Source organism: Catharus ustulatus, chromosome W, assembly GCF_009819885.2.
Source record: "Catharus ustulatus isolate bCatUst1 chromosome W, bCatUst1.pri.v2, whole genome shotgun sequence".
NCBI classification, from domain to species: Eukaryota; Metazoa; Chordata; class Aves; order Passeriformes; family Turdidae; genus Catharus; species Catharus ustulatus.
The window spans coordinates 5575011-5601421 of NC_046261.2; the positions used below are offsets into that span (position 1 = coordinate 5575011).

Consider the following 26411-nt stretch of genomic DNA (forward strand, 5'->3'; position numbering starts at 1 on the left):
ATTGACTTATGTCCTTTTCTACTTCTTCTGTGACATTTGGGATATGTACACAGCAATGATCAACCTTTCCTTGGAGGTATCCACAGACTCCGTGTTCTTTTAATAAGAGCATATCTAATGCCATCCTATTTTGGACTGTCATTCTTGTTGTTGCTTGCAACTGTAAGTTTAGATCCCTAAATCCTTTCTTTGTAACTGCGGCTAACCTCTCAGTTTGTCCCAATAATTTGTACAGCATCTCCCGGTTTCTATATGTAGAAATTGGTGCAAACAGGGATTCCAGTACCCATCCAAATTTAACTCCTGATGAGGGTTCATGCCACTCATCTTCATCTCCCAGTTCTAGTTCTTCTGCCACCTCATTTGTTTCTCTCTTTGTTCGTGACTGTATCTCTCTTTGTGTTAATTTAGACTGTTTCCAGAGAGGGCAGAGCGTAGGGACCCCTAACGTAATCTGCGTGACTGGGCCGTTAATGGGCATATGGGTAGTCCATTGTCCGTGCCCCATTACCCACACCGAATGCCCTGGACTCCTGACGGTAGTTGTCTGACAATCTTTCCAAGCCCCCTTTATTTCACTTGTTATTGTATGATTATATCTTTGACATTCACAGCCCCATTTTAGTAGTATCCGGACTGGCACTAAACCAATTTGGGATTCAGGGGTATCACATGTGATGATTTTGCTACAATTCCAGCTAGGTGTGGGGGTCATTCGATCCCGTCTTACTACTTCGGTCCCTAACATTCTTAAATGTTTTTGTTCCCTTTGGCCTGACCATTCAATACACCAATGTACTGGTCCTATGTAGCTGTAAGATTCTAACAAGCTGGGACCCCAAATCGTTTTCCACTCTTCCCAGGATGTAGATTGACTTGTAACATTCTGGCAACTAAATTCCATCACTTGGGTGGGCACCGACCTTTCTCCTTTCTTTGCTATTGAACATCGTCCTTTCCCTCTAGTGAGCCAGACATTTGCTAATACTCCCGTTAATGGAGTCCATCCATCATAATTAGGTCTCTTCCTGCACTCCTCCCATGTTAGTGGGAGAGGTAAAGTTTCCCTTCCTATGATTACTTGTTGCTTTTTCATAATTGTCCTGCTCACTGGAATACATTTTTCCTGGGTGCTCTTATTCACAGGTGGTTCAGGCATGGGAATTATTCCCCATGGTATTGGTTCTCCTGCCGCTTTAGGTAAAGGTAAACATGCAGTGATGGACGTAGCATTTTGTACTTGCCCAAAATCTCTAACTAATCCCACTATTAAGTTTTCTTGTCCCAATTCTTGTTGTGTTTTTCCAACTTCTGTCACCTGTCGTGCTCTCCTATTCCTTTTTAGAATATTTACATTTATTTTTCCATAGTCAAAGCTTTCTCTAATCCACACAACACATGAGAATTGTCCTACCTGATCAGCTTGCATATAAGATATCATCAATGTGGTGCTACCTCTTTGCTGTTCCATATCCCAAAGTGTCACGATCCCTTCTGTAAATACTTCGTCTGTGGTGATTTGTCTCCAAGCTGCATTTACTTCTTTTAATCCAGCTCTCTGGTTGCTAGAAAACAGACAGGTTAAATTTACTTCCGCACCTTCTGGCACTATTACATCTGGCTCCGGAACTATGATTTTAACAAACGCTTCTCCCACCTGCATTATGCAGACTAATGTTAAAAGAACTAAGGCCTTGCCCTGAACACCATCTTTGTTGCTGACAGAGGCTGTACTTCCCATCTTGACGGGACCTTCTTGATTCGAGTGTAGTGAATCCAATTCTCGATCCCTTGGACTTTCACTGCCGTGTAGGTAGTCATGATCACCTGGTGAGGACCGTCCCATACTTCTCTCAAGGGTTCCGTATTCCAGTTCTTCACATATACTTGATCTCCTGGCTGGATGTCATGGACAGGATTTTCCAAGGGCAGAGGCCGGTTCCACTGCAATGCTCCTCGCAGCGCTGTAAGGACTTTATTTAGAGACAAAACGTAACTTAGCAATACTTGATCTCCTACTAAGTGAGGGTCCCCTTTGTAGGTTGCAGCATGATATGGCTTGCCATACAAAATTTCGTATGGACTTACTCCTATCCTTTCTCTGGGTTTAATCCTGATTCTTAGCAAGGCTAAAGGTAGTGCCTGAGGCCACTGTATCTTCGCTTCCTGACAAATTTTCTTAATCTGCCCTTTTAATGTCTGATTCATCCGTTCTACCTGGCCGCTAGATTGTGGTCTCCAGGGCGTATGGAGATCCCAAGCTATCCCTAATACTCTGGCTACCTCTTGGACTACTCCAGCTACAAAGTGAGGTCCCCTATCTGAGGACATTCCTAATGGGATCCCAAATCTAGGAATAATCTCTCGTAGTAAGGTTTTAATTACTTCCTTTGCCTGGTTAGTCCTGCATGGGAAAGCTTCCGGCCACCCTGAAAAGGTACACACATACACCAGTAAATAACGGTACCCTTGTGCTTTTGGTAGCTCTGAGAAATCTATTTGCCAATAGTCTCCTGGTTGCGGCCCTACTCGTAGCTTTCCTAGTTGTATTTGCCTTCGTGTCACTGGATTGTTTTTAATACAGACTGGACACGTGGCATTAATCCGTTTTGCCATTGTTAACATCTGGTTGGAAATCACCTCATGTTTTAAGAATTGTACTAATGCGTCTGCCCCCCAATGGCACTTGTTATGTTCGATTTCTAAAATTGTTTTCATTACCTTTGTTGGCAACACAACTTGACCTACAGCTGTGACATACCATCCTTTTTCATTCTTCTGGGCCTGGAGAAATTGAGCAAGTTTCTCATCTTCATGTGTATAGCATGGTTTCTGCTCAAGAAAGGAAGTGGCAGGGTTAAATCGTGCTGGTAATAAAGCTAACTGTGTCCATACCTCTCGGGCAACCTGTTTGGCAACTCTGTCAGCCAACTGGTTTCCTTGGAACGCCTTTCCTTCTTCGTTTTGATGTCCTCTTACATGCATCACTGCTACTGCCTGAGGTTTATGCACTGCTTCCAATAGTGCTAATATTTGTTCTTTGTGCTTAATTTCTGATCCTTGAGAATTTAACAGTCCTCTTTCTTTCCACAGAGCTCCATGTACATGTACTACTCCAAAGGCATATTTTGAATCAGTCCAAATATTTACTCTTTTCCCTTGACTCAATTCTAAGGCTCTTACCAGAGCTTGTATCTCGGCCTTCTGGGCTGAAGTTCCCGGGGTTAAGGCTCGAGCTTCTATTATTTGTGTCAAAGTCACTACTGCGTATCCCGCATACCTGGTTCCGTTTTCCACAAAGCTGGATCCATCTGTAAACAGTTCCCATTCCGGATTTTCCAAAGGCTCATCTTTCAGGTCTTTCCGGCTGGCATACACCTGTTCAATGATTTCCACGCAATCGTGCGTCAATTCGCCTCCTTCTCCCTGGCTGCTGCTCCTAAGAAATTCTGCTGGATTAAGATGATTAGTTGTTTTTAATTCAATGTCATCCTGTTCTCGGAGAAGTGCCTGGTATTGTAACATGCGGCTTGACGAGAGCCAATGCCCCCCTTTTTGTTCCAAAACTGCAATGACCATGTGGGGAACAAATACTTCCATCCTTTTTCCCAGAGTCAATTTTCTGGCTTCCCGAATTAGGAGCACTGTTGCTGCCACAGCTCTAAGACAACCAGGCCATCCGGCGCTTACAGTGTCTAGCTGTTTTGAGAAGTACCCTACCGGGCGCTTCCATGAACCCAGTTTTTGGGTGAGAACCCCTATTGCCAGTCTCTGTCTCTCATTTACATATAGTTGAAAAGGTTTTGTAAGATCTGGCAATCCTAGTGCTGGGGCTTCCTTTAAGGCTTGTTTCAAACTCTGGAATGCCTTTTCTTGCGTTTGTCCCCACTGAAACACAGGGCTTTTGGCTGCCTCATACAGGGGTTTTGCTTTTAGTCCAAATTCCGGGATCCACAAGCGGCACCACCCTACCATGCCCAAAAAGGATCTTAACTCTTGCGGATTTCGTGGTGTGGGTATGGTGCAAATTGCTTGTATTCGATTAACTCCTAACTTTCGCACCCCTTGTGAAATTTCGCAGCCTAGGTAAATTACCTGAGTTCTTACCAGCTGAGCTTTTTCTTTCGATACTCGGTATCCAGCTTGTCCCAGCATATTAAGTAATCCAATAGTGAGTCTGAGGCAAACATCCTTTTCTGTGGAAGCTATAAAGATGTCATCAACATATTGTAGGAGAGCAAATAAGAAAGGTGGTTCTTTTACCTGAGTCGTCTTCCATTCTTCTAACTCTCGAGCCAATTGATTTCCAAAAATAGTTGGTGAGTTTTTGAATCCTTGTGGTAGACGCGTCCAGGTGAGCTGCTTCTTGCGTCCTGTGTCTGGGTTCTCCCACTCAAAGGCAAAGTATTTCCTACTTTCAAGTGCCAAGGGGATACAGAAAAATGCATCTTTCAAATCAATCACTGTGAACCACTTAAACTTTTCCGACACAGCTGTCAACAATGTATATGGATTAGCTACAACTGGGTGTATATCTTTAGTGATGTTATTAATTGCTCTTAAATCTTGAACTAATCTATACTTACCATTTGGCTTTCTGACTGGGAATATCGGAGTATTGAATTCTGACTCACATTCCTGTAAAATTCCCAAGCTAAGAAATTGTTCAATCATGGGTGCTATTCCTATCCGTGCTTCCAATTTCAAAGGATATTGTCTTACCCTTACTGGGGAGGCTCCTTCCTTTAGTTCTATTACAACCGGTTGTGCCGCTTTTGATTTTCCAGGTACTCCTGTTTCCCATACCCATGGTACTACAGCTTGCTCTATTTCCTGTGGTATTTCTGCTGCCTCAACTTCTTTTATTACAAACAACTTAGCAATATTCTCCTCGGGAAATTCCAATCTTACTCTACCCTTTTCAAATATTATCTTTGCCTGTAACAATGACAATAGATCCCTCCCGAATAGCGATTCTGGGCTATTTGGCATATATAAAAATTGATGGTCAAATTCTTTCCCCCCAAATTTTATATCTAATGGTCGCAAAAACGTTCGTTCCTCAACTTGTCCCGTAACCCCCACTACTTGGATAGTAGAATCACTCAAAGGTCCTAGCTTAGTGTTAACAGCTGAGTATGATGCCCCCGTATCTACTCTAAATTCTAACGGTTCCCCATCTACTTCCATTACTACTTTCAGGTCCTCATCTAGTCAGCTTGAATTTTGATAATTCCTCATCATAAAGGCTTGGGCGACACCTTGTGGATTTCCCGGGAAAGCACCTGTATTATTCATCATTCCCTGATTTCCATCCCCACTAGCTACAATTCCTCCCCCAGAATTCATTCCTTGGTTGAGAGGACACTCATTTTTCCAGTGCCCTCTGTTTTTACATATAGCACATTGATCTATCCCTAGCTGCATTCTTCCTCTTCCCATATTCAATTGACCCATAAGTCCTCCCGTACCCATCAGCCTCCCCCCCCTTGCTATCCCTCTTCCCCCTCTTAGTCCACGTCCTCGGCTCCCTCCTCTCATATTGTTTCCAGCCACTTGCTGTAACACTGCTAACATAGTAGCCTGCTGTTTCCTAGCCGTTTCTTTTTCCCTATTATTATATACCTTCCACGCAACTTCCAATAGCTTATCTAAATTCCGAGTATCTTCTCCCTCCAATTTCTGTAGTTTCTTTCTAATATCTTCCTGGGACTGCCCCATAAAAATTAATGCTAGCTGTAATTTTCCCGACTCTCCTTCAACTTCTAAATTAGTGTATCTACGAGCTGTCTCCTTAAGCCGCTCTAAAAAGGTTGATGGAGACTCATTCTTTTCCTGCCTGACCGAATACAACTTAGACCAATTCAAAGTTTTTGGTATTCCATTCCGTATCCCTTCCGTTAACAATTCCTGATAAGCTTTAAGTCTCCGAGACCCGCCCGTCGAGTTGGGATCCCACTCCGGATCTTCCCTAGGTACTAAATCATTTACTGTGCCATCCTCAAGCCGTAACCTAATCATTTCTCGTGCTTTCTCTGTCATAGCTTTAAACACCATTTCCTTTTCAGTAGAATCCATTATTGTGTCTAACAAAACTTGTAAATCATTCCAGTCCGGGTTCTGAGTCTTAATTACCATCTTTACCACCCGCGCAGTCCGTTCAGGATCCTCCCGATACGCCCCCGCTGATTGTTTCCAGATTAGCAAATCATTCGGAGAAAAGGGAACTTTCACTATGACCCGTTCCCCCTGCGGTCCGACTGCTTCACGCAGTGGGACCATCAAATGAGCACCCTCCTCCTTCTTCTTTCTTTCTACCTCCCACCGCCCTCTCCGAGTTCTTTCACTTAAGGGGGTTCGTGGTATATCTGTGATTTCTACTTTTGCTTCCCGACCCTCCCTTTCTACCTCTGGCCTACTTTCTTCAAAATCACGTTCCTCCACTGGAGGGGTACTAGGGGCTACCAACAAAGAAACATCCTCCTCAGGTTCCGAAAACCTAACCGAGCATTCCTTCTCTTTCTGCCATCCCTTACATCCTTCACAATTCACCTTTAATGTTTTCAAAACCATGATTCCGCACTCCCTTTGCCACTCTGGTTTGTCTTTCAAATAATAAAAGAGGTCTAAATACGGTATTTCATCCCATTTTTCATTACTTTGTAAGAAATGCATCAAAGGTGTAATAATGTCAGGATTCAGTGTACCATTTCTAGGCCATTGCATACCATCGGGTTCATATAAAGGCCACACATTATTACAAAAATCAATCAATTTCCTTTTACTTAGTTCTTGACCAAAATTCCCCGCATTCCAATGTTGTAATAAACAGCCCAAAGGCGAATCGTCCGGGATTTCTATCCCGGAACTTGCTAGAGTTTTAAACGTTTTCAAAGGCATCATTCCCAAACAGAATAAAACAGGAAAAGAAAGAAAATCTATGCAAATAGGAGGATAGACCAACCAACCAACCAACTTGTCACCCTCCGACGCCGCGGGGGAACAAGTGCCGGACCAGCGAAGCTTTCGCTGCGTCTTACAGCCGGCGCCTAGGCTTTACCCAAGACGTCTTTAGCCCAACCCAGCGGAGCCGATGCTTCGTCTTACGGGCAGGCACCCAATACCACAAAAAATAAAGCACCTTCGGGCTTACCTCCTGCAGTTGTCCGACAGGCGCGGGGTCGGGCACGAACCGATGACTCCCCGAGAATCACTCGGTGCCGGCGTGGAGTGGATCAGGACGCGAACCGCCCCAGCAGCCCTCGGAGTCCTGCCGCGGTCGCCAGAAAACTGTTGCCCGACAGAGAGACACGAAACAACTAGGTTGTTTAGTGCGGTGCTTTATTGAGGGCCCTGGGGTCTGAGGACTAGCGTCCAAAGTCAGAGCCCACCGTCCCCTTTTTCGTCAGGTTTTTATATCCTTTTACAAAGTGATTTACATACAATGGTACACATTCTTTAAGACGATTCAGTTACAATTCAGTTACAATTCAGTTACATAAATCTCGTAGATACTATTTCTAACAGTCATCAATTCTACACGCTTGTCTACTCAAAACTATAGGTTACCCCCCTTTAATCCCCCTTGCTTGTCATCCCACCACCAGAACCCTTTATCATTGATTATACATTAACCTTTATCATTTATTACTTCACTACGTTCTGCATGCTCTACTAGTTTGTGATTCTTAGTGCATTCCAGGCCTGTCCAGGCCTGCTTGTCAGGGCCTGCTTGTGAACTGCTGCTTTCTTAAGCCTTAGCATAACTACTGCTATTCCTATATCTACATTAGTTCTTTTTCTCGTTATTTCGGTATCAGTCACACAGTGGGACTCAATGGGACATTAGCAGAAGATACCTCCCTGGAGGAAGGGTGAGTTGTGAAAGATAAAGAACAATGCCCTGCCTGGCTTCAATGGATGGCCCATCAGCAGAACATCTCCTGTGGAGATAAGGGTCGCTGCCCCCACCCTCAACAGATGGTGATAGATCTTTTATCACACCCTGTATTGTAACCCAAGACAATGATCACAGATTTACTTTTGAAAAATCAGACCTATTGGGAGCTGATGGGATTCACCTGACTAAGTGGGGCAAGAGTGTCTTTTCCAAGAATCTGGCCAGAATTATAAGGAGAGCTTTAAAAAATTCAGGAGAGAAAGGGATGGAGTTCTGAGCAACAGAGAAGAGTCAGGGGATGCAGATGTATTGGGCACCAACAGGGAAACAGATGTCAAATGCCTCAAAGGAATTAAGGTTGTTCCTCTAAAAAGATATCATGGTCAATATACCAGATGAAGTGCCTCTACCAATGCACACAGCATGGGTAACAAACAGGAGGAGCTAGAAGCCACTGTGGAGCTAGAATGCTGCAACCTAATTGCTACTACTTGTACATTGAGCTGTTGACTATTGTTGCTTTAGTTCCTCACACGGGGCACCATTTGTTGCTTTGTGTACCCGAGCCCCCCGAGAGAGAGAGACACAGGCACGCATGATTCTTTTGATCAAAAGCCCTTTATTGTTCTAAACAACTCTTTTTATAACCTCCTTAATGTTTCTCTCTAAGCTCTCCTCTGACTAATAGCCTCTGCAGCCCAGGCAGGAACCATAGGTCCAAATCCTTGTCTGTTTCTGATTCTGTTCTATCCCTGGGCCCTGGAGGGCTGTCTGTCCCACCAGACTGTTTTTCCCATATTTGGCCAATTCAGATGTCCAGTACAAGCCAGTTTGTACTGCCATAGACTATAACTCTTTGGACATGGCCATCCATTCTTATTTAACTAACAGTCCATCCATCAAATACATATCTCTGATTTAATGACAAGAATGTTGTGGAGGACTGTGTCAAAGTCCTTGGTGAAGCCCTGTTGGCTGTCTCTAATCACCCCCCTGTGTTCCATGTTTCCACATGTCTTCCAGGAGGATCTGCTCCATGATCTTACCAGGCATGAAGATGAGGCTAATGGGTTGGTAGTTCCTAGGGTCTACCTTTTTACCCTTTTTTAATGAGCGGGATATTCCCCTTTTCTCCAGTCACTGTGGACTTTGTCTGACATCAAATATGATGGAGAGTGGCTTAGCAACTACATCAGTCAATTCCCCCAGGACCCTGAGATACATATTGCCAGGTCCCATGGACTTGAGTACATTTCAGTTCCTAGAGTGGTCTTGAAGCTGGTCTACTCTTAGGATGGGAGTGACTTCTTTCTCTCAGTACCTGCTTTGAGATTCAGGGACTTGAGAAATGTTGGAAAGATGATTGGCATTGAAAACTGAGGCAAAAAAAAAAAAAAAAAAAAAAAAAAGCTGAGTACCTCAGCCTTCTCCATGTTGATTTTTCTAATGCTTCTGTTTTATCAGGTAATCGTACATTTTCTTTAATATTGGTTTTTTTTCAACATACCTATAGAAGCCCTTATTATTTCTCTTATCCCTTGTCATATTCAGCTCCAACTGTGCCTTAACTTTCTCGATCACATACTTACGCAACTAGGCAGTGGTCCTATATTTTTTTCTAGGATACATGTTATGAATGAGTGTTTTAAGATCGCTTAAAAATCACTGGCAAAGGTATCAGTAAAAACAGGTTTAATATAAAACTGACAGCATGTCAGTTCATTTGCAAGGTTCGCTCTACTACTTACTAGATGGTTAAGGCATGTGATAAATTTTGAAGCAAATCGGCAGTAGTCAATTAAAGATAATTTATTATAATTAGAGCAAGCAATAACAAGTGAGCAAACAGATCTGGGTGTTGCTGAGAAAAACTGTTACAATTCCGTTTTTCTCCAGCAATTCACATGCTTCTTTGTCTTCCAGCCTCTTTTATATGGATTTCGTTTCCTGGATTTGTTATCTCTTTCAGCTTCTTTGTTCGCATGCGTGGTCTTATTGCTAGGTAGTATTCCTTCAGGTGGTTGGGGGAGGCTGGATCTTGGGTCTCACTGGCCTGGTAACCTTGAAATAACTTTACCATATATGGTTAGGGATAATTACTCTACATTCCTATCTATTCCCTGTTTGATAAGCTTTGGGGCCTTAGTTATACTGAGTAGCAAAAAAAATGAACTTCTAAAGCTATATGGTTTAAGCAACTTAAAGCTTTTACTTTATTAGCAAACAAACTAAGCTTTGTTAGTAAACAGAGTTTTGTTAGTAAAAAAGAAACTAAGTTTCTAAGGTTGCGTAAAAACTTATACTAAGTTTGATGAACAAACTATGTTTTACCCTTATTACCAGGCAGACCGAGGAAAACCAAACAAAAATCCAGTCAATCAATCCAAACCAAAATAAACCCAAAGCTATCTATGTGGAGGCAGGGGAGGGGGGACACATAAGGATAGAAAGCACAAGGATAAAAAGGAATATAGCCTAAACATGCAGGAGCACTTAAACCTGACAGCACTTAAATATAACATTAACAGCTTTTAAACTTAACAGTACTTAACAGCATTTAACTTAACTTATAACTTAAGTCAAACAATTTATCAAAAAATTAATATAGGATTTCCTCTACCACAACAGTAATTTACTTACAAATCTGGAGTACTTAAGAATCCATGTGAGAAATTATACTCACTTTTTAGAATTTCAAAGGTTTATTAAACCTTAACAAAAGTACAACAAAAGACTGAATAAGGAGAAAGAGCAGTGCTGAGACCACAGGACTAAACTACCATGTGCTCGCCCACACAATGGATGCTCTGACTTTTATGCCCCTAGGCCCTCCCAAAGTCTTGTCGGTTAACTCCTTCTCTTCCGTCCATTGGTGGAGACTACTTTCTTGCATCTTGATTGGAGGTTAGCTGTAGTGTCAAGCCAGCCCTCCCCAAATGCCCTGATTACCCAGCTATCCCATGACCACAATACAAGGGGGAAGAGTGCTAGGGGGGATATATTACAATAACATATGCATCCACAAAACTTATCTTAATACACACAGAGTATTTATCCTTTAATTGTGAGAGCCAACCATTACAGGACTTATCTATAACATCCAGGAGAGCAACATTTCTGGTACATTTGCTATAGCATACTCAGACTTGCATTCACACAGATATGGAGTCTGCACAAGGTACCTGCGAAAAATTCTCCTCGAAGGTAGTGAAATACTCACTTCAGATACATTTGCATCTTCTCAATGGGTGAAGGGTTGAACCTCAAGGAGTGAGGGTATGAGCCCAGAATCCATAATTTTCTGGAAATCCTACAAGTATAGCAAACTTGAGAGTTCACTGGCTCTGAGAGGCCTCACTCAGAGGGAGGTTGTTGGTCACACAGTCTGCTGCAGTCCAGGAGAGCTCAAAGGGTCTCACTTTGGACTGCTGTTTACAGAGTTGCAAGAGAGTAAGCTTTAGTCACAGTAATTTTTCATCCTGGACACACTTTGGATCAAAAACTTTCTTTGAAAGTTTGAGAATAAAAATATTATCTCACTAGGTTTGTTATTCAGGCAAAAAAAAATGTTTCCAAGGCTGTTCATTAAAAAAAAAATTTAAAAATTGGGAGCTCTTTAGCCAGCACTAGATCCTAGGAGCAGACAGTGCTTCTGATAAGCTCAAGAGGTGCTCAGTCCAGGTGCTGCTCATCAAGGCCTAGGCCTAATGAGCATTTCTCAGACCGTAGTGGGGCTTGGGGGAGGGAGGGAATGCACCAGCACAGGCTTCTACTTCAACTGTCTGTGCATTTCCTTCTTACACTGTACTTTTAGCAAGAGGTCTTTACTGAACCATGCTGGTATGCTGCCTTCTTTGGCTGACTTCTTACACATGAGAATTGAGAGCTCTTGCGCTTAAAGAAAAATTACAGCAATTTCACGATTATAAGCCGCACCATTTTGACTAAAATTTTGGTCCCAACACAGAAGTGCGGCTTACACTCAGGAGCGGCCAATATATGAACAAAGTTCGGAAATTTGCCAACCCGGAAGTGCGAGCCGTGGGCCAAGCCGAGCTCGCAAATTGAGCACCTGCCAGTAAAACCCACGATTGCATGATTGTTACAAATTGGTTACTCTGTTGCACAGCGGGGGGAGTGGGCTCCTGCTGGCACCGTGGGGCACCGCCGGGCTGCGGCAAGCCCAGCAGCGGCGGTGCAGGCGGTGGGCTGGGGCGAGGGAGTCCGGCGGCAGTGGTGCAGACGGCGGGCAGGAGCGAGCGAACCCGGCGGTGGCAGGGGCTGGCCGGGCGGCTCTGCTGAGCGGCGGCGGCAGTGACGGCCAGCCAAGCAGCCCCGCCGAGCCGTAGCGCCGAGCTGGGCCACCTGGCCCCATTGGCAGCCCTGAGCAGGGCTGAGCCCGCCCGGCCCCGAGCTGAGCCAGTAAAACCCGCAATCACGTGAGTCCTTTACTAATTCGCTACTTTGTTGCGCGCGGATCCTCGCTGGGAACGAAAGTGCGGCTTATAATCCGGTGCGGCTTATATGTGGACAAAGAACGAAAAGTTGCCGACACCCGGACGTGCGGCTTATAATCAGGTGCTGCTTATAATCGTGAAATTACTGTACAGTAATTTCACGAATACAAGCTGCACCAATTTGACCAAAATTTTGGTGGAAACCCGGAAGTGCGGCCAATATTCCGGGGCGGCTAATACATTAACAAAATTCTAAAAGCTGCCAACACGGAAGTGAGAGCCCGCGGCAGCCCCAAGCCAAGCTGGAGCCCGGCCGGCCCCGGCAGAGGTGGGAAAGCCTGGCAGAGGCGGGGCCAGCAGTGTAGGGGGCGGGCGGCAGAGCCTGAGCCAGCAGGGCGGGGCAGGGGGGCGGCAGAGCCCGGGCCAGCAGGGCGGGGGAGCCCGGGAGAACTGGGGCTAGCAGTGCAGGGGAGCATGGCAGAAGCAGGAAGGCCGACGGGTGGGGCTGCCTGGCAGCGGGGGAAGCCCAGCAGAATCGGGGCCAGCAGCGTGGGGGAGCCCGGCGGTGCGGGGGCCTGCAGTGCCGGCCAGGGCGAGGAAACGCGGCGGCGGTGCAGACGGGAGGGGGCGGCCAGCGAGCCTGGCGGCAGCGGCAGCCCTGCCGGCCGGGCGAGCAAACGCGGCGCGGTGCGAGCGAACGCGGCACGGGGCAGGCGGCGAGCCCGGCGGCGGCGGCGGCAGCCCTCCGGCCAGGCGAGCGAACGCGGCGCGGGGCGGCCGGCGAGCCCGGCGGCGGCGGCGGCAGCCCTGCCAGCCGGGCGAGCGAACGCGGCAGCGGGGCAGTGCCGACGGGAGAGGGGGGCCAGCGAGCCCGGCGGCGGCGGCAGCCCTGCCGGCAGGGCGAGCGAACGCGGCGCGGGGCGGTGCTGACGGGAGAGGGGGGCCAGCGAGCCCGGCGGCGGCGGCAGCACCACCCGGCCAGCCCTGCCGAGCCGTGGCGCTGAGCTGGGCCACCCGGCCCCGTCGGCAACCATGAGCGGGCCGAGCCTGCCTGGCCCCGCCCCGAGCCAGTAAACCCCGCTATGCCGTGATCCTGTTACTAATTGGCCAATTTGTGAAAGCTGCGCACGGATTCTCGCGACGAACGAAAGTGCGGCTAATATTCGGGGTGCGGCTTATCTATTGACAAAGACAGCAACATTGTCGAGGCACCGGGGGTGCGGCTTATAATCCGTGCGGCTTGTATTCGTGAAACTACTGTACTTTAAAGAGCTGCCAAGTGTCTTCTGCTCCTTTATCCCTGAGGGCTGTTTCCCGGGGGTCTGATCCACTAATTCCTTAAACAACTGAAAGTTTGCTCTCCTCAAATTCAGCATCTTGGCTCTCTTCACCTGGCTCAAATCCCTCAAGATTGAATTCCAGTGGGGCATGATTACCATCATTTGTAATTGTCCCAGCCTTGGCCGGCAGTACGTTCATCTTTGGAGCCACCAGGGATTGACTCTGCTGGACACAGAAGAAGCTTCTAGCAGTTTCTCAGAGAAGCCACCCCTGTAGCCCCCACACCCCCCCACTGCCAAAAACCAGGGTATGCAAAACCAATACATTCATTTGGTTAGGCTATTTTAAAAGTACTTGAATGGATATATTCATTGATCTGATCCAGTCACAGTCTGACATATTATGAACAGTAGAGTTATTTGGAAACTAGAATGAAAAGGAAGAGAGATTTTTATTATTTACATTCAGTTTAAGTAACTCAGTTTTAGGAGTACAGTAATTTCACGACTATAAGGCGCACTGGATTATAAGGCGCACTTCCGGGTGTTGGCAAATTTCCGAACTTTTGCCGATATATAACGCGCACCGGACTATAAGGTGCACTTTTTTTTGCAGCGAGGATCTGCCCCCAGCTCCCCCCGTATGGTTGCTGGAAGAGGCCCCGCCTCCACCTGGCAGCCACGGGCCCCCGGGCCCGCCTGTCCCCGGCAGGAGTGGCGCCGTGGGCCCCCAGGCTCGCCTGTACCCTGCAGCCACGGGCCCCCGGGCTCGCCTGTACCCGGCAGGAGCGGCGCCGCGGGCCCCCAGCCCTGCCTCCACCCAGCAGCCGCGGCCCCACGGCCCTGCCTCCACCTGGCAGCCACAGCCTTACAGCCCCGCCTCCACCTGGCAGCCGTGGCCCTGCCGGCTTCCCCCGCGGCTCGCGGCTCTCACTTCCGGGTTGGCAAATTTCCAAACTTTGCCCATATATAAGGCACACCGGACTATAAGGTGCACTTCCGGGTTCAGGCCAAAATTTTAGTCAAAAGGGTGCACCTTATAGTTGTGAAATTACTGTATATGGCAGTTTGGGGAAAACAAAACATGTGTTAGAGGCTTTCACACAGGTATTAAGGAAAAGATTCCTGGGGAATCTCAGAGACAGAGTCTATAGTTTGCAAGTTATTTATTATCAAGTGTATATAAACAAAGAACTGAAAATTTGGAACGCTGTGTAGAACTAGATAGATAATTTTTAACAAAATTGTTTGATGCATTTATTAACTTTGGAAACTGTCCACAGACATAAGCATTGCTTTAATTCAATAATAATAAATTTATTAAACCATATACAGTAATTTCACGACCATAAGGCCCACCAGACTATAAGGCGCACCCTCCCGGGAGTTGGCAAATTTCGCAACTTTCTGGAACATATAACGCGCACCCCACTATAAGGCGCACCCCCCCAGGAGTTGGCAAATTTCGCAACTTTGTAGATCTTATAAGGCGCACTGGACTATATGGCGCACTTTTTTTTTGCAGCGAGGAGCCGCGCGGTGCGCAACAAAGTAACGAATTACTGGCAGGGGCTCAATTTGCAAACATTTTTCAAAGATTGATGTAGCCTTTAAACGCAGCCCCAGGTGCCCTCCCCGTGCAGTGGGCCCCGGCACACCCGCCCACGCCTGGCACCGGCTGGCACGGCTCACGGCTCCCAGCTCCCACCGCGCAGCCGCACTGCGTCCCGGCTTCACCCCAGCCGGCGGCGGCGGCGCTTGTTGTCGCTTCCACAGGGCCGGCGGTGGCGCCGCCGCTTCTCACCGCTTTCTCGCGGCGGCGGTGGCAGCCGCGCCACTTCTCCCCGCTTCTCCGCGGCTGTGCCACTTGTCACCACTTTGCCGCGGCCGCAGGGGCTGCACCACCACTGCTCCGATGCCACTGCCGGGCGGGCTCTGCTCGGGGCTGTTGCGGGCTCGCACTTCTTGTTTCCCCCGCGCCCGGGCCAGGGCCGCCCAGGTTCTCGTTTCCCCTGCACCCGGGCCAGGACCGGCACTGCTTGGCTTCTTGTTCCCCCCGCCCCCGCACCCGGGGTGGCACTGCCTGGCTTCTTGTTCCACCTGGGCCGGCGGCAGCTCCCTCCCTCCCCTTGCAGCTCCTGCCGGCCTTGGCCGCCCGCTCCCGCTCCCCCCCTCATGACTCAGAGCTCCCGCGGCACCGCCCCCCCATTGTGGCTCGCACTTCCGGTTTGGCAAATTTCACATCTTTGTCCATCATATAAGGCACACCGGACTATAAGGCGCACTTCCAGGTTTGGGGGGAAAATTTGGTCAAAAGGGTATGCCTTATAGTCGTGAAATTACTGTACTCCTGATCCTTCTGTGTCATGCAGTCATCTGAGATTTCATTGCCTGAATATTTTAGTTTTCTCAGTCTTAAAATGGAAAGTAATACTGGCCGAATTTATAATTGGTTGATAGATTTGGTTAACTATTAATTTTATAAAGCATTTAATTCCTTTATATAGGGGTTGCAAAATAGGTGTAGATGGTGAGTTTATACTTCAGAAACAATTTCTTTGGAGATTCTGAGAAATCTATCATGGTAGTGATTGTCATTCAGGAGAGAGAAGACCGGATTACAGCTCCCTAGTTCTTGTGAGCTTTTTAAAGGGAATTGCAGCAGATGGGAAAAAAAGAAAATGTGGGTTTCCCTGCATCTCAGTTTGAGACAAATTAGGAGGAAACATCCAGAAAGGGTGTCTCCTCTAAATAAAGGTAGGTTTCAGTAGCCCCTTCCCCACAGCTTCAAAAGGAATTTCTTGGAGGAAAATGAAAAAAATCGTGTTTATTTAACAAGCAGAGTGCACACAGGCATGGGAAAAAGAATGAATAATGGTAGATAATAAAACCTTCTCACTGTGGAGAAAGCTGGTGGATTTCAGAGTCCTGCTTGGCTTCTCCCGAGGTCTGGAGCTGGGATGTGGCATCCCTGAAACCCCCCTCCCTGCTGGGCCGTGGCATGGGTCTCCTGGTGATGGTTTGGTTTTAGGATCGGAGCAAAGCTGAACAGTTCCAGAAGAAGAAGACACAGTCCTGGGAAAAACTTTTTATCTCAGCTAACAAACAAAAAGCTAGCTAAAAAGCAAAGATGTACTCCCTCTGTGTGTGCTGACAACACAGCCGAGCAAACCTGGGGGAGGATGTGTGAAAACTGCACTGAAAGAATTTTACCGGCTTCCCCTCTCTCTCTCAGACCTAGTTTAAAGTTACAGGACCCATGTCTGGGCATAAAGCAGATGATAAGAGATACAGTATCATAGTCACCCCAAAACACCCTGGTTTAGCATCTCAGTACTCTTCCTGGAGGTCTGGAGGAATTGTTTCTAAATCTTTTTTCCTCAGGTTGGAGATCACACGATGCTGCCTATTCGTTGGATGCCTCCTGAAAGTATCATGTACAGGAAGTTCACCACAGAAAGTGATGTCTGGAGCCTTGGGATCATATTGTGGGAAATCTTTACCTATGGCAAACAGCCATGGTATCAGCTCTCAAACAATGAGGTATGTGTATTATATTTTCAAACAAGAGTGGCATTTTGACTGATGATATGGCTTCTCTGGGGAAATGAAAATAGCAAATTTATTTAATAAAAGCAATAACCTTGATATCATGTATTTATGGTATTGTCACAAACTTTGTGGTTGAAGTTCTTCCTTTTCACCTTTTTCTCCCCATGGTTGATGGAAGTTATCCAAGTTGGAATATACCAAGTTGGGATGTATCTTCTTCCTTTGTATAGGGTAGTCTGCTCTGGGTGTTAAGAAAGATTGTGAGGCAATAAAAAGGAGCTTACCTGTCTCCCAAACTGGCACTGGGTGATTTCAGTTACATATCAGGAAATGTCATTGTCATTAAATGGTTCTCTGTCACAGTTGCAGCTGGCCTGTAGCTGTCAGATAAATTTGGCCATATCGGACCCCCAAACTCAACCAGCCTAGAAGAAAAACAAGTCCTTTATTCCAACCATATTTCTAATATAGTAATACTTCAATTCCAACCATATTACAAATATTTCCCAGTTATGGACTTTTTATAAACTGCTATCCTGTGTTGCAAAGGTATAGCCCTTTATTATAAATCTACTTTCAGTGACCCAATCAATTCCCAGTAAAAAAAAGTGGCATACATAGTATTGCCAATCCCTTTGTGACAATCTCCTGCTACCTTCCTATATCAGACAAAAGGCAACTTCACTGAAACATAGACTTTCTTAATATTTGTAACAATTTAGAATTCAAAAACACTGTTTGTTTTAAAGGTTCTATAAAGAACATTCTAAGTTCATGAAAGCAAACATAGAAGTACTAATTTGTTGTAGAAGTGTTTCATTAGCAAATTTCAGTTGCAGAGTTTTCCAGCTGAAGATTTGCCACCTGTCATTTCTATTTACAATATCTATAAAATAATTTTCAAGCTGAAAATAATTTTCAACCACCTTTCATATTTCACTCATGCCAACTGTTGAAGTCAATAGCAAGTTTCTAAATAAAACAGGTTTTTCACTGTTTTCACTAAAATACTAATTTACATGTTTTCTTATTTTTGAACCAAAATATAAGTATAGTTTTTAATGTTTGGTTTTTGCAACTAAGTATACAGATACAATAATCACAGAACTGAGGTAATTTGAAGTTAGAGAAAAATTAAAAACTATACATCAAAAGTATTTACAAGAATTTCTAATTTGCAAAAATAATTTATACTGCAAGAAACATATTAATCAAAGATGCATAATCATCAAAAAAAGCCATGTTTAATTATAATTGTTAATTAGCCCATGTGTACTGTAAATTAGCACATTCCTTTTTATTCTGACTCAATTTCAAAACGCTAAACAAAAGGAAAAGGTTCATTATTTACACTGCTGCCATTAAGCAATGATGTTAGGTATACTGATAATGCATTTGCAAAGTTTTAGTGCAACTAACAAAATTGAAATTCCTGATACACACAGAGATCCAGCCGTAAGATATTATTTAATAATTACTTGTTTATATTTCTTTGATTATTCATAAGTTGTTTATTGTGGGAAGAGAGGTTGTAAGCATAGTGCAGGAGGCAATCTTTCCCAATGAATTACAGCTGTACTGATTACCAAGGAGTAAAAACAACCTTGCCTGCCCAATGAGGTTGGGTGTTATAAAAGAGTGGGCTAGCTGGCTATAAGATGAGGTTGCAGTTACAGTTGGAGCTTGAGACTCAGAGTCTGCCACAGTTTGAGATAGAGTCTGCTGGCTGTGCTGTGAGGAGGTAAGGGACGTGTGGTCATGCAAGGGGCAGAAAAGGTGAGATGTGTGAGGGACAGACAGGATTAGGCAGCTGGGTAACGGACATCTTGGGGTTTAGGCAGTTATGCAGAAGGAAGAAGGAAACTTGCAGAGAAGGAGAGGAGTCAGTGCTGTGTGAAGCAGCTAATGAGGAAGGGAGTCACTGCTGTGTGGAGCTGCCTGTGAGGAAAGGAGTCAGAGTTGCCTGAAAGAAGTCCACTGAGAGAAGGCATGCAAAGTTTTTAATAAAGGACTGGTGATGGTACCAGTCGTGTCCTTCTCAACATAATTGCAACGGTTTGTTGAAGAATTTTTTCAGTAAATATCAATAAAAGTTTGTTTTTAAAATATGTTAAGGGAAACCTTCCCAACCATGTTCCTGGACCTGGCTGGTAAGGGAAGTATGCCATAAACCCCAAGTGTTTCTGTACTAAAATGGAAAACAAGTAATTTTGACTAGCTAATTTGGCTCTGCAGAAGCTAAACTCCTTTCCTTTGAGGTAAACATGGAAGTCTCATTCGGAAGAGGCTCTCCAAGTCCTCACTGTGAAAAGAAAGCTCCTCAGCAGACCCTGGGTGATGGTAAAGCATATAGGCAGTTGTAAGTTTCACCTTGTTAATCTACTTAAAAGTGCATATTTTGTTCCTGTTATACTTCTTAAAACAAAGAAGGGGGGGGAAGTGTGGGGTGGATGTACATCCCCCTCAAAAGTCTTGGGTACTCTCATTTTCTTATTGCTTTTTTCTGTTTTTCAATCAATTCACAACATAACCTACCAAGCCGACAGTTTGTCGGAAGCAGCAATGGTAAGACAATCTGCCCGTCACCCTAGTCGAATTCCAAGACTCAAATATTTGCAAGCCATCAGTGGTAGAAATATGTGAGTCTTTAATTGAAATAGTTTGGAGTTCAATTGTTTATTATTTGTAGTGTTAAGTTGTAAAATTGTAACTTCTGAGTAATAAGCCTGCGGCATGCCATCTTAAAAACTTGTATTTCTGGTAATCCCCTTTAACGACTCCTGAATGTGAATATTGCAACTCCAATGATAGAGGAGATACATCACTGGCTGAGGGATACTAGGCTTGTCGAGTTGAATGGAAAGTCTTATTCAAACTAGGTTTATTATCTGTGTCATCATGTTGTCTTTGTTATCCTATCTGCAAGGCACGTGCAGAGGAAGACAACACTTTGCATTTTTTTAATAAAACAATGTATTGGTTTAGTTTAGGTTTGCCAATTTTAATATAATCAATTTCTGTTGTAAGATAGGATTAGGAGCAAAACCAAGGCAGACTTAAAACTTAAAAGGGTATAAAGAAAAATTTTATTGACAACACAGAGAAAATAAGAAATTCAGGATAAGATTTTCAGACCACTCCCTCCTCCCCCCACCTCCCACATTTTCTTAACAACATACAGAGACACTTCAGTCAGTCCTTCACTTAAGTATTCTTTTCAGTTTGCTTCAGGGCAAAGAGTTCCTTCTTGTTCAGCTATAGGTACTTTTTCCAAGAGAAAAAATAAAGTTCTCTCTTCACTTTTCACAAATAGCAGCCGCCCGAGAAAAAAAATCTGCAAATTGTCAAACTCCCATGTTCACAGCCTTCCCAGAGCTGTGTTTGTGGGCCATGTAAAACTCATGGAATATTACTTTTAAGGGTAAACTGTTCAAAAGCAAAAGTTCCCTTCATCTCTCTTTTCTCTGTTCATTCTTCAATCTCAGGAACAGAGGTTCCTCCCCTCTCCCTTGGGACAAAGGATCTTTTTCTCAAGCACTTGAACCCCTCCCCATGTTTTCTCCACGATTTATAGGAATCTGCAGTGCAATACAGTCAACCACATAGCTTACAAAAAGATTTTTCAGCCAACTTTCACGGCGTCTCCTCAATCTCTTCCCATCTGGAAACTTGGCTCTTATTTCACTAACTTTGGTGTATTCTTTCTGCTTTTTCACTTACTCAGTGGAGGACAGGAGGTCTGCAAGTGTTATCGGAGCATTGGAAGGGTTAAAATTTCACACAGAAGATGCAGGGGGCTGGGCCAGGCCATGCTGTAGCCGTGCCAGGATCTCAGGCCGTGCAAGCCGCGCTGGAGGGGCTGGAAGAAAGTGCAAAGTCCAGCAAGTGTGTGGAGGGGGCTCCACCAAAATGGAGCCCAGTTGCCTTCCCCCAAGCCATGTGGGCAGCTGGGGGGGCTTTGCCTCCCCACGGCTGCTCCAAGATGGCGGCAGGGCCACACTGAGCTGGGGGGGAGGGGCGGGGAGGGCTAGGATCTTAGCAAAGGGGGTGTCTCTGGCCCCTGGTTGTGAACAGGGACCTGTCCGGCCCCGGCTGCATGGAGTGGGGCCTGGGCCAGGCTGATGTTACCTGCTGAAAAGCCAAAAATTAGACTTTTCCAGAGTTTGCTTGCTTCAAAACGTGAGTCACGGATTGAACTAACTTCTCCAATTGGTTTCCCAGACTGTCAAAAACCAAAATGGCCTCTAATTGGTTGCATCAACTCACAGAGGAAGCTCTCATAGAGAAAAACTTTTGAGCGTCTTCCTCTTAGGTCCCTCTGAGTGTGTCCTCCTCTTAGGTGCCTTCAATGCAAAACCAGCACAAACAAAAAGGGAGAATTGTCACGGCTGCAGCTGGCATGTAGCTTCCAGATAAATTTGGCCCTATCAGATCCCCAAACTCGACCATCCTAGAAGAAAAACAAGTCCCTGGGTATGGTAAAGATAGGTTAGATTCAAACCTAAACACGGGGAACTTTTCTTGGGGTGACTTTATGATACTTGTATCCCGAAATCATCTATTGGTGTTGAATATTGAATTCTGCAGCTTTAAGACCGCTTCCAGGAGTTAAGCGGAGAGGGAAGAGGTGAAGAGTTGTAATCAGAGACTGCACTTGCTCCCCTGCATTCTTCACACAGACTACAGTAAATTCACGAATACAAGCTGCACTGAGTATAAGCCGCATCTCTGGGTGTTGGCAAATATTTCGGTTTTTGTCCATAGATAAGCCGCACCCGAATATAAGCCGCTCTGTCGTTCGTAGCGAGGACCCGCGTGCAATTAGTAACAGAACCGCGGGAGGGCGGGGTTTACTGGCTGAGCTAAGGCTGTGCAGGCTCAGCTCGCTAGGGGCCACTGACGGGGCCAGGTGGCCCAGCCCGGTGCTGCTACTCGGGGCCGGCCGCCGCTGCCACTGGGCTCGGTCACCCCGGGTCGGCGCTGCCCCGCGGTGGCAGGCAGGGACAGAGGTTCCCCCGCTCCTATGGCAGCGGCAGCGGGTGGGGACGGAGCTTTCCCGCGCCCGTGGCGCCAGCGACGGGCGCGGACAAAGCACCCCGCCTCCTCCCCAAGCCGCGGCAATGGCTGCGCGGGGCTCCCGTCGGCTCCCCGAGACGCGGCAATGGCGGCGCGCACTTTCCCCCCCCTCCCTGGGCCGCGGCAATGGCGACGCGCACTTCCCCCCCCCTCCCCGGGCCGCGGCAATGGCTGCGCAGGGCTCCCGTCGGCTCCCGGAGCCGTGGCAACGGCGGCGCCCCCCCCCCCGTCGGCTCCCTGGGCCGCGGCAACGGCGGCGCGGCCCCCCCCCTCCTCCCCGGGCCGCGGCAATGGCGGCGCCCCCCCCCTCCTCCCCTGTGCTGCGGCAGAGGAGGGAAGAAGAGAGCTCTCCCGCCTTTCTCCCCACCCCCCGTGCTGCCTGCAGGGAGCCAGGGCAACACAGTAACACTGTAACAATCGCAGAATGCCGGCTTTTACTGGCAGGTGCTTGGCTCGGCACTCTGGCTGGCACGTCTGGGGTTGTAAATGTCAGAAAATTATTCACATATTATCCGCCCCCGACTATTAGCCGCACTTCCAGGTTTCCACCAAAATTTTTGTCAAATTGCTGCGGCTTGTATTCGTGAAATTACTGTATGTTGTCTGCAGTGGACAAGTGGGAGAGAACTCTTTGCTTTTAGTTAGTTTTTCTGGCTAGCTGAGGCAAAAAGGGGTCCCCTGGACTGTGGTTTTTTTCCCCTTCTTGGAACTGTTTGAACCTGCTCTGGACTGAAAACCCAGGAGGAGCACCGGGAGCTCACACCTGTGACCCACCAGGCCTGGCCTGGGCCACGGCATTTCCCAGCACCGGAGGGACTGAAAACAGACTGAGTGAGCTGGGCTGCAACCCACAGAAGGGACTCTTCCGAATTTGTCATCTCTTCAGAGCAGTGAGAGATTTTGCTGTTTGATATTGTTCAATTTTGTGCTGGGAAGTGCTTTGTCAGTTAAAAAAACAGGGGTTTTTTTTCCCACTTCTCTCTGAGGAAAATATTTTTTCTCCAAACTAGTTGAGGGCCCCCATTCGGAGGTTTCCTCCTAAATTTGCCCTAAACCAGGACAGGACCCCCAGCCAATTCCATTTAATCCTAATTGCAGACATATCACTGACCAGAGATCTGGGTGGTGCAGAGATCCCAACTATCAGTTGTCCAAGCCTGAGAAATTTGAACCCCCTATATAAGAAGGTTCTGAACAATAAAACACACTGTTGATGACCCTTGGTGAGTCCTGTTGTGTGTCTGTCTCCAACAGCTGACCCTACATAATAGTTCTCCTAACACATTGTTTAATAAATGGAAGGTATCTGGAGAGCTCTTCATACCTGGGAAATCAAAATAATCCCTTTTTAGAGATTAGCCATGATGGTACTCATAAATTGGAAGGAGGGAGGGAGAGGTGCTCTATGTGAAATGATTGAAATAGCTTACTTCTGAGACAAGGTGAGATTGATAGACAGGTATGGAAGATAAGGTATTGCTTTCCTACCACCATTCCCTCGTGAATGGAAGGCATAACGTGGATTAACATCACGTCACATCAGTCAAGACTGTTAGGGGTTTTTTCAGATCATAACTGCCAATACACCTACAGCATTTTTGCAGAAATGGCCAGGTGATTGTCCCCCAATGAGACTGCTGTGGCTATTAACAGCTAACTCTTCCATGGATGAGGTCTACCTACAGTAATTTCATGATTGCAAGCTGCACTGACTATAAGCCGCATCTCCGGGTGTTGGCAACATTTTGTTCTTTGTCCATACATAAACCGCACCTGATTATAAACTGCTCTGTTGTTCGCAGCGAGGACCCGCATGCAACAAAATAGCCAAGTAGTAACAGAATCGCGGGCTCGTGGGGTTTACTGACTCGGCTCGGGCCGTGCGAACTCGACCCGCTCAGGGCTGCCGACGGGGCCAGGTGTCCCAGCTCGGCGCTGCCGCTTGGTGGGACCACTCGGGACCGGCCACCACTGCCGCCGGGCTTGCTCGCCCCGGCCCGGCGCTGCCCCGCAGTGACAGGCGGGGATGGAGCCAGCCGGCACCCGCGGCAGCAGGAGGGGAAGGAGCCCCCATGCTCCCATGGTGGCAGGCGGGGGCAGAACCTGCCTGCTCTGGTGGGGGTGGGCGCCCCCCGCTTCCCCCCCGGGTCGTGGGGATGGCAGCACGGAGCCCCCCTCCTCCCCCCTGCACTGTGGGGATGGCAGCACGGAGTCCCCGCCTTTCCCCTGGGCTACGCTGCCTGAAGGAGGGAGCCCCCCGCCTCCCCCCCCCTCCCCGCGCTGCTGGCATGGAGCCTACCTCCACCCGCCGTGCAACAGAGTAACCAATTTGTAACAATCACGCAATCCCGGGTTTTACAGGCAGGTGCTCAGCTCGGCACCTCGGCAGCACTTCCGGGGTTGGAAATTTCAGAAAATTTTTCACATATTAGCTGCTCCTTAGTGTAAGCTGCATTTCTGGGGTGGGAGCAAAATTTTAGTCAAAATGGTGCGGCTTATAACTGTGAAATTACTGTAATTGGAATGGCTACATTGATCCTTTGCTTGTGATTTCTTGTAGGTGATTGAGTGCATCACTCAGGGCCGAGTGCTGCAGCGACCTCGCACATGCCCCAAGGAAATATATGAGCTGATGCTGGGCTGCTGGCAAAGGGACCCTCACATGAGGCTCAACATCAAAGAAATCCATTCCCTCCTCCAGAACTTGGCTAAAGCATCTCCAGACTACCTGGATATTCTAGGCTAAAACATCCAAGCATTTCTTCTAATGGTCTGCATGAATGAATGTGCTCAACTGCCACTGAACTCCATTAAAATGTGTTCTTAACTTTACAGTATTAATGGCAAAGATATAGAGAAGCTTTCAAAGGGCAAACAATGTGTGCTTCTGCATTTATAGACACAGTATTGGCTTTTTAGATATTACTGAAACATATCTTCACTCTCAGTTTCTATATTTTTTTCTCTCTTATCTATTTGGCTTCTGCATTATTCTAAATCTACACAGACAATGACCTTAAAAACTTGATCTATTATATCAGATTCTCCAATTTGCCCACCACAACTAACAATGTCATCTTGTATTCATGCATTTCATATGGATGAGAAAAGGGGAAAATAGATTTGACTTGAACTTTGTGATTTCTGCTGTACAGATGTTGTGAGTCTTTTTGCATTCACCTCAATTTTTTTGCTTCAGCATATGTGTGGAAAAAGACTAATACTCTCTACATGTAGCATATTTTGTGCAGAGACAAAGCTAGATGAAATGAAAACAGCACTTCTCAGCTTCACTATCTGAAGGAACTATGGGATCAGATGGCATCCAATCCCACTAAAAACACCAAAAGAGTTAAATGGAAGGAAAGAGGCGATTTAACACTCCTTCAACAGTCTTTTTGAGGAGTAAAGGGATTGTTTGAGGAGGTGCATGGCTAGCATTTTTCATTGTGAGATAAAGTCTATGGTAAAAGGGAAGAAGATATTGTCAGTGCTGCATAAAATGACGTTACAAAATTATGAACAAGCCATATGCCCTTGTTTTGTCTTCTTGTAGGATATTGGCATGCCACTGGTAAAAAATGTTCTCCAGATAGTCTTTGGCAATAAAGGCTGAAGCTAGGCTTATTAATGTACAGGAGTAATTTCAGGCTCAAGTCATAAAACTAAAGGTTTTGTTAAGATAGGGCAAGATACAGATGGTGGAACAGATGTATCTTATATGGTGCTTGTCCAGCACCATATTCCTTCCTTCCTCAATACATTTTTTTTTTAACTGTGCAAGCAAAACTGTGCATGATGTTTGTTGATTAATGCCCCTTGTGCAGAAATAAATGTCTCAATTTATAGTACACCCTTGTACAAAATCATTTATGTCAATGCTAGTGCTGTCATTGCCAACATCCACTTTTTAAAAAATTATTGGGATGGGCATTGTACATCTGCAATATTTGCATGGCCACTGTGTTGATGATAAATGCATGACTATATCTGTTGTTTTTAAAACCAGAAGTTGAAGATTTCAAATTTAGAGGTAGCATTATTTTTAATATGAATTCTTACAAATTAAAACCTACCTTACCTAGTCTTCAAGACTTTTGCCTCGCCCCTACAAGGGGATTTTTCTCTATTTTTTTTTTGCTTATT

The 26411-nt window shown here is 46.2% G+C and overlaps 1 protein-coding gene and 1 long non-coding RNA gene across 7 annotated transcripts in view; one reads left to right on the forward strand and one right to left on the reverse strand.

Moving 5' to 3' along the window:
• The window catches only part of LOC117005044 (BDNF/NT-3 growth factors receptor-like), a 333795-nt gene extending 307679 nt beyond the window's left edge, over nt 1–26116 (forward strand). For all 6 annotated transcript variants that reach the window (XM_033076269.1, XM_033076272.1, XM_033076273.1 and 3 more), the window contains 2 exons: nt 17022–17180; nt 24826–26116. In XM_033076269.1, the coding sequence (XP_032932160.1) occupies nt 17022–17180; nt 24826–25011 (345 nt within the window). In that variant the 3' untranslated portion in view covers nt 25012–26116. The remainder of the gene's footprint in view (nt 1–17021; nt 17181–24825) is intronic.
• LOC122149479 lies at nt 1888–7378 on the reverse strand. Its single transcript, XR_006163146.1, has 2 exons — nt 7154–7378; nt 1888–1973 (listed from the first exon to the last, which is right to left on the reverse strand). It is a non-coding gene; the product is annotated as an uncharacterized LOC122149479 (long non-coding RNA).
• Nucleotides 26117–26411: the final 295 nt, after the last annotated feature.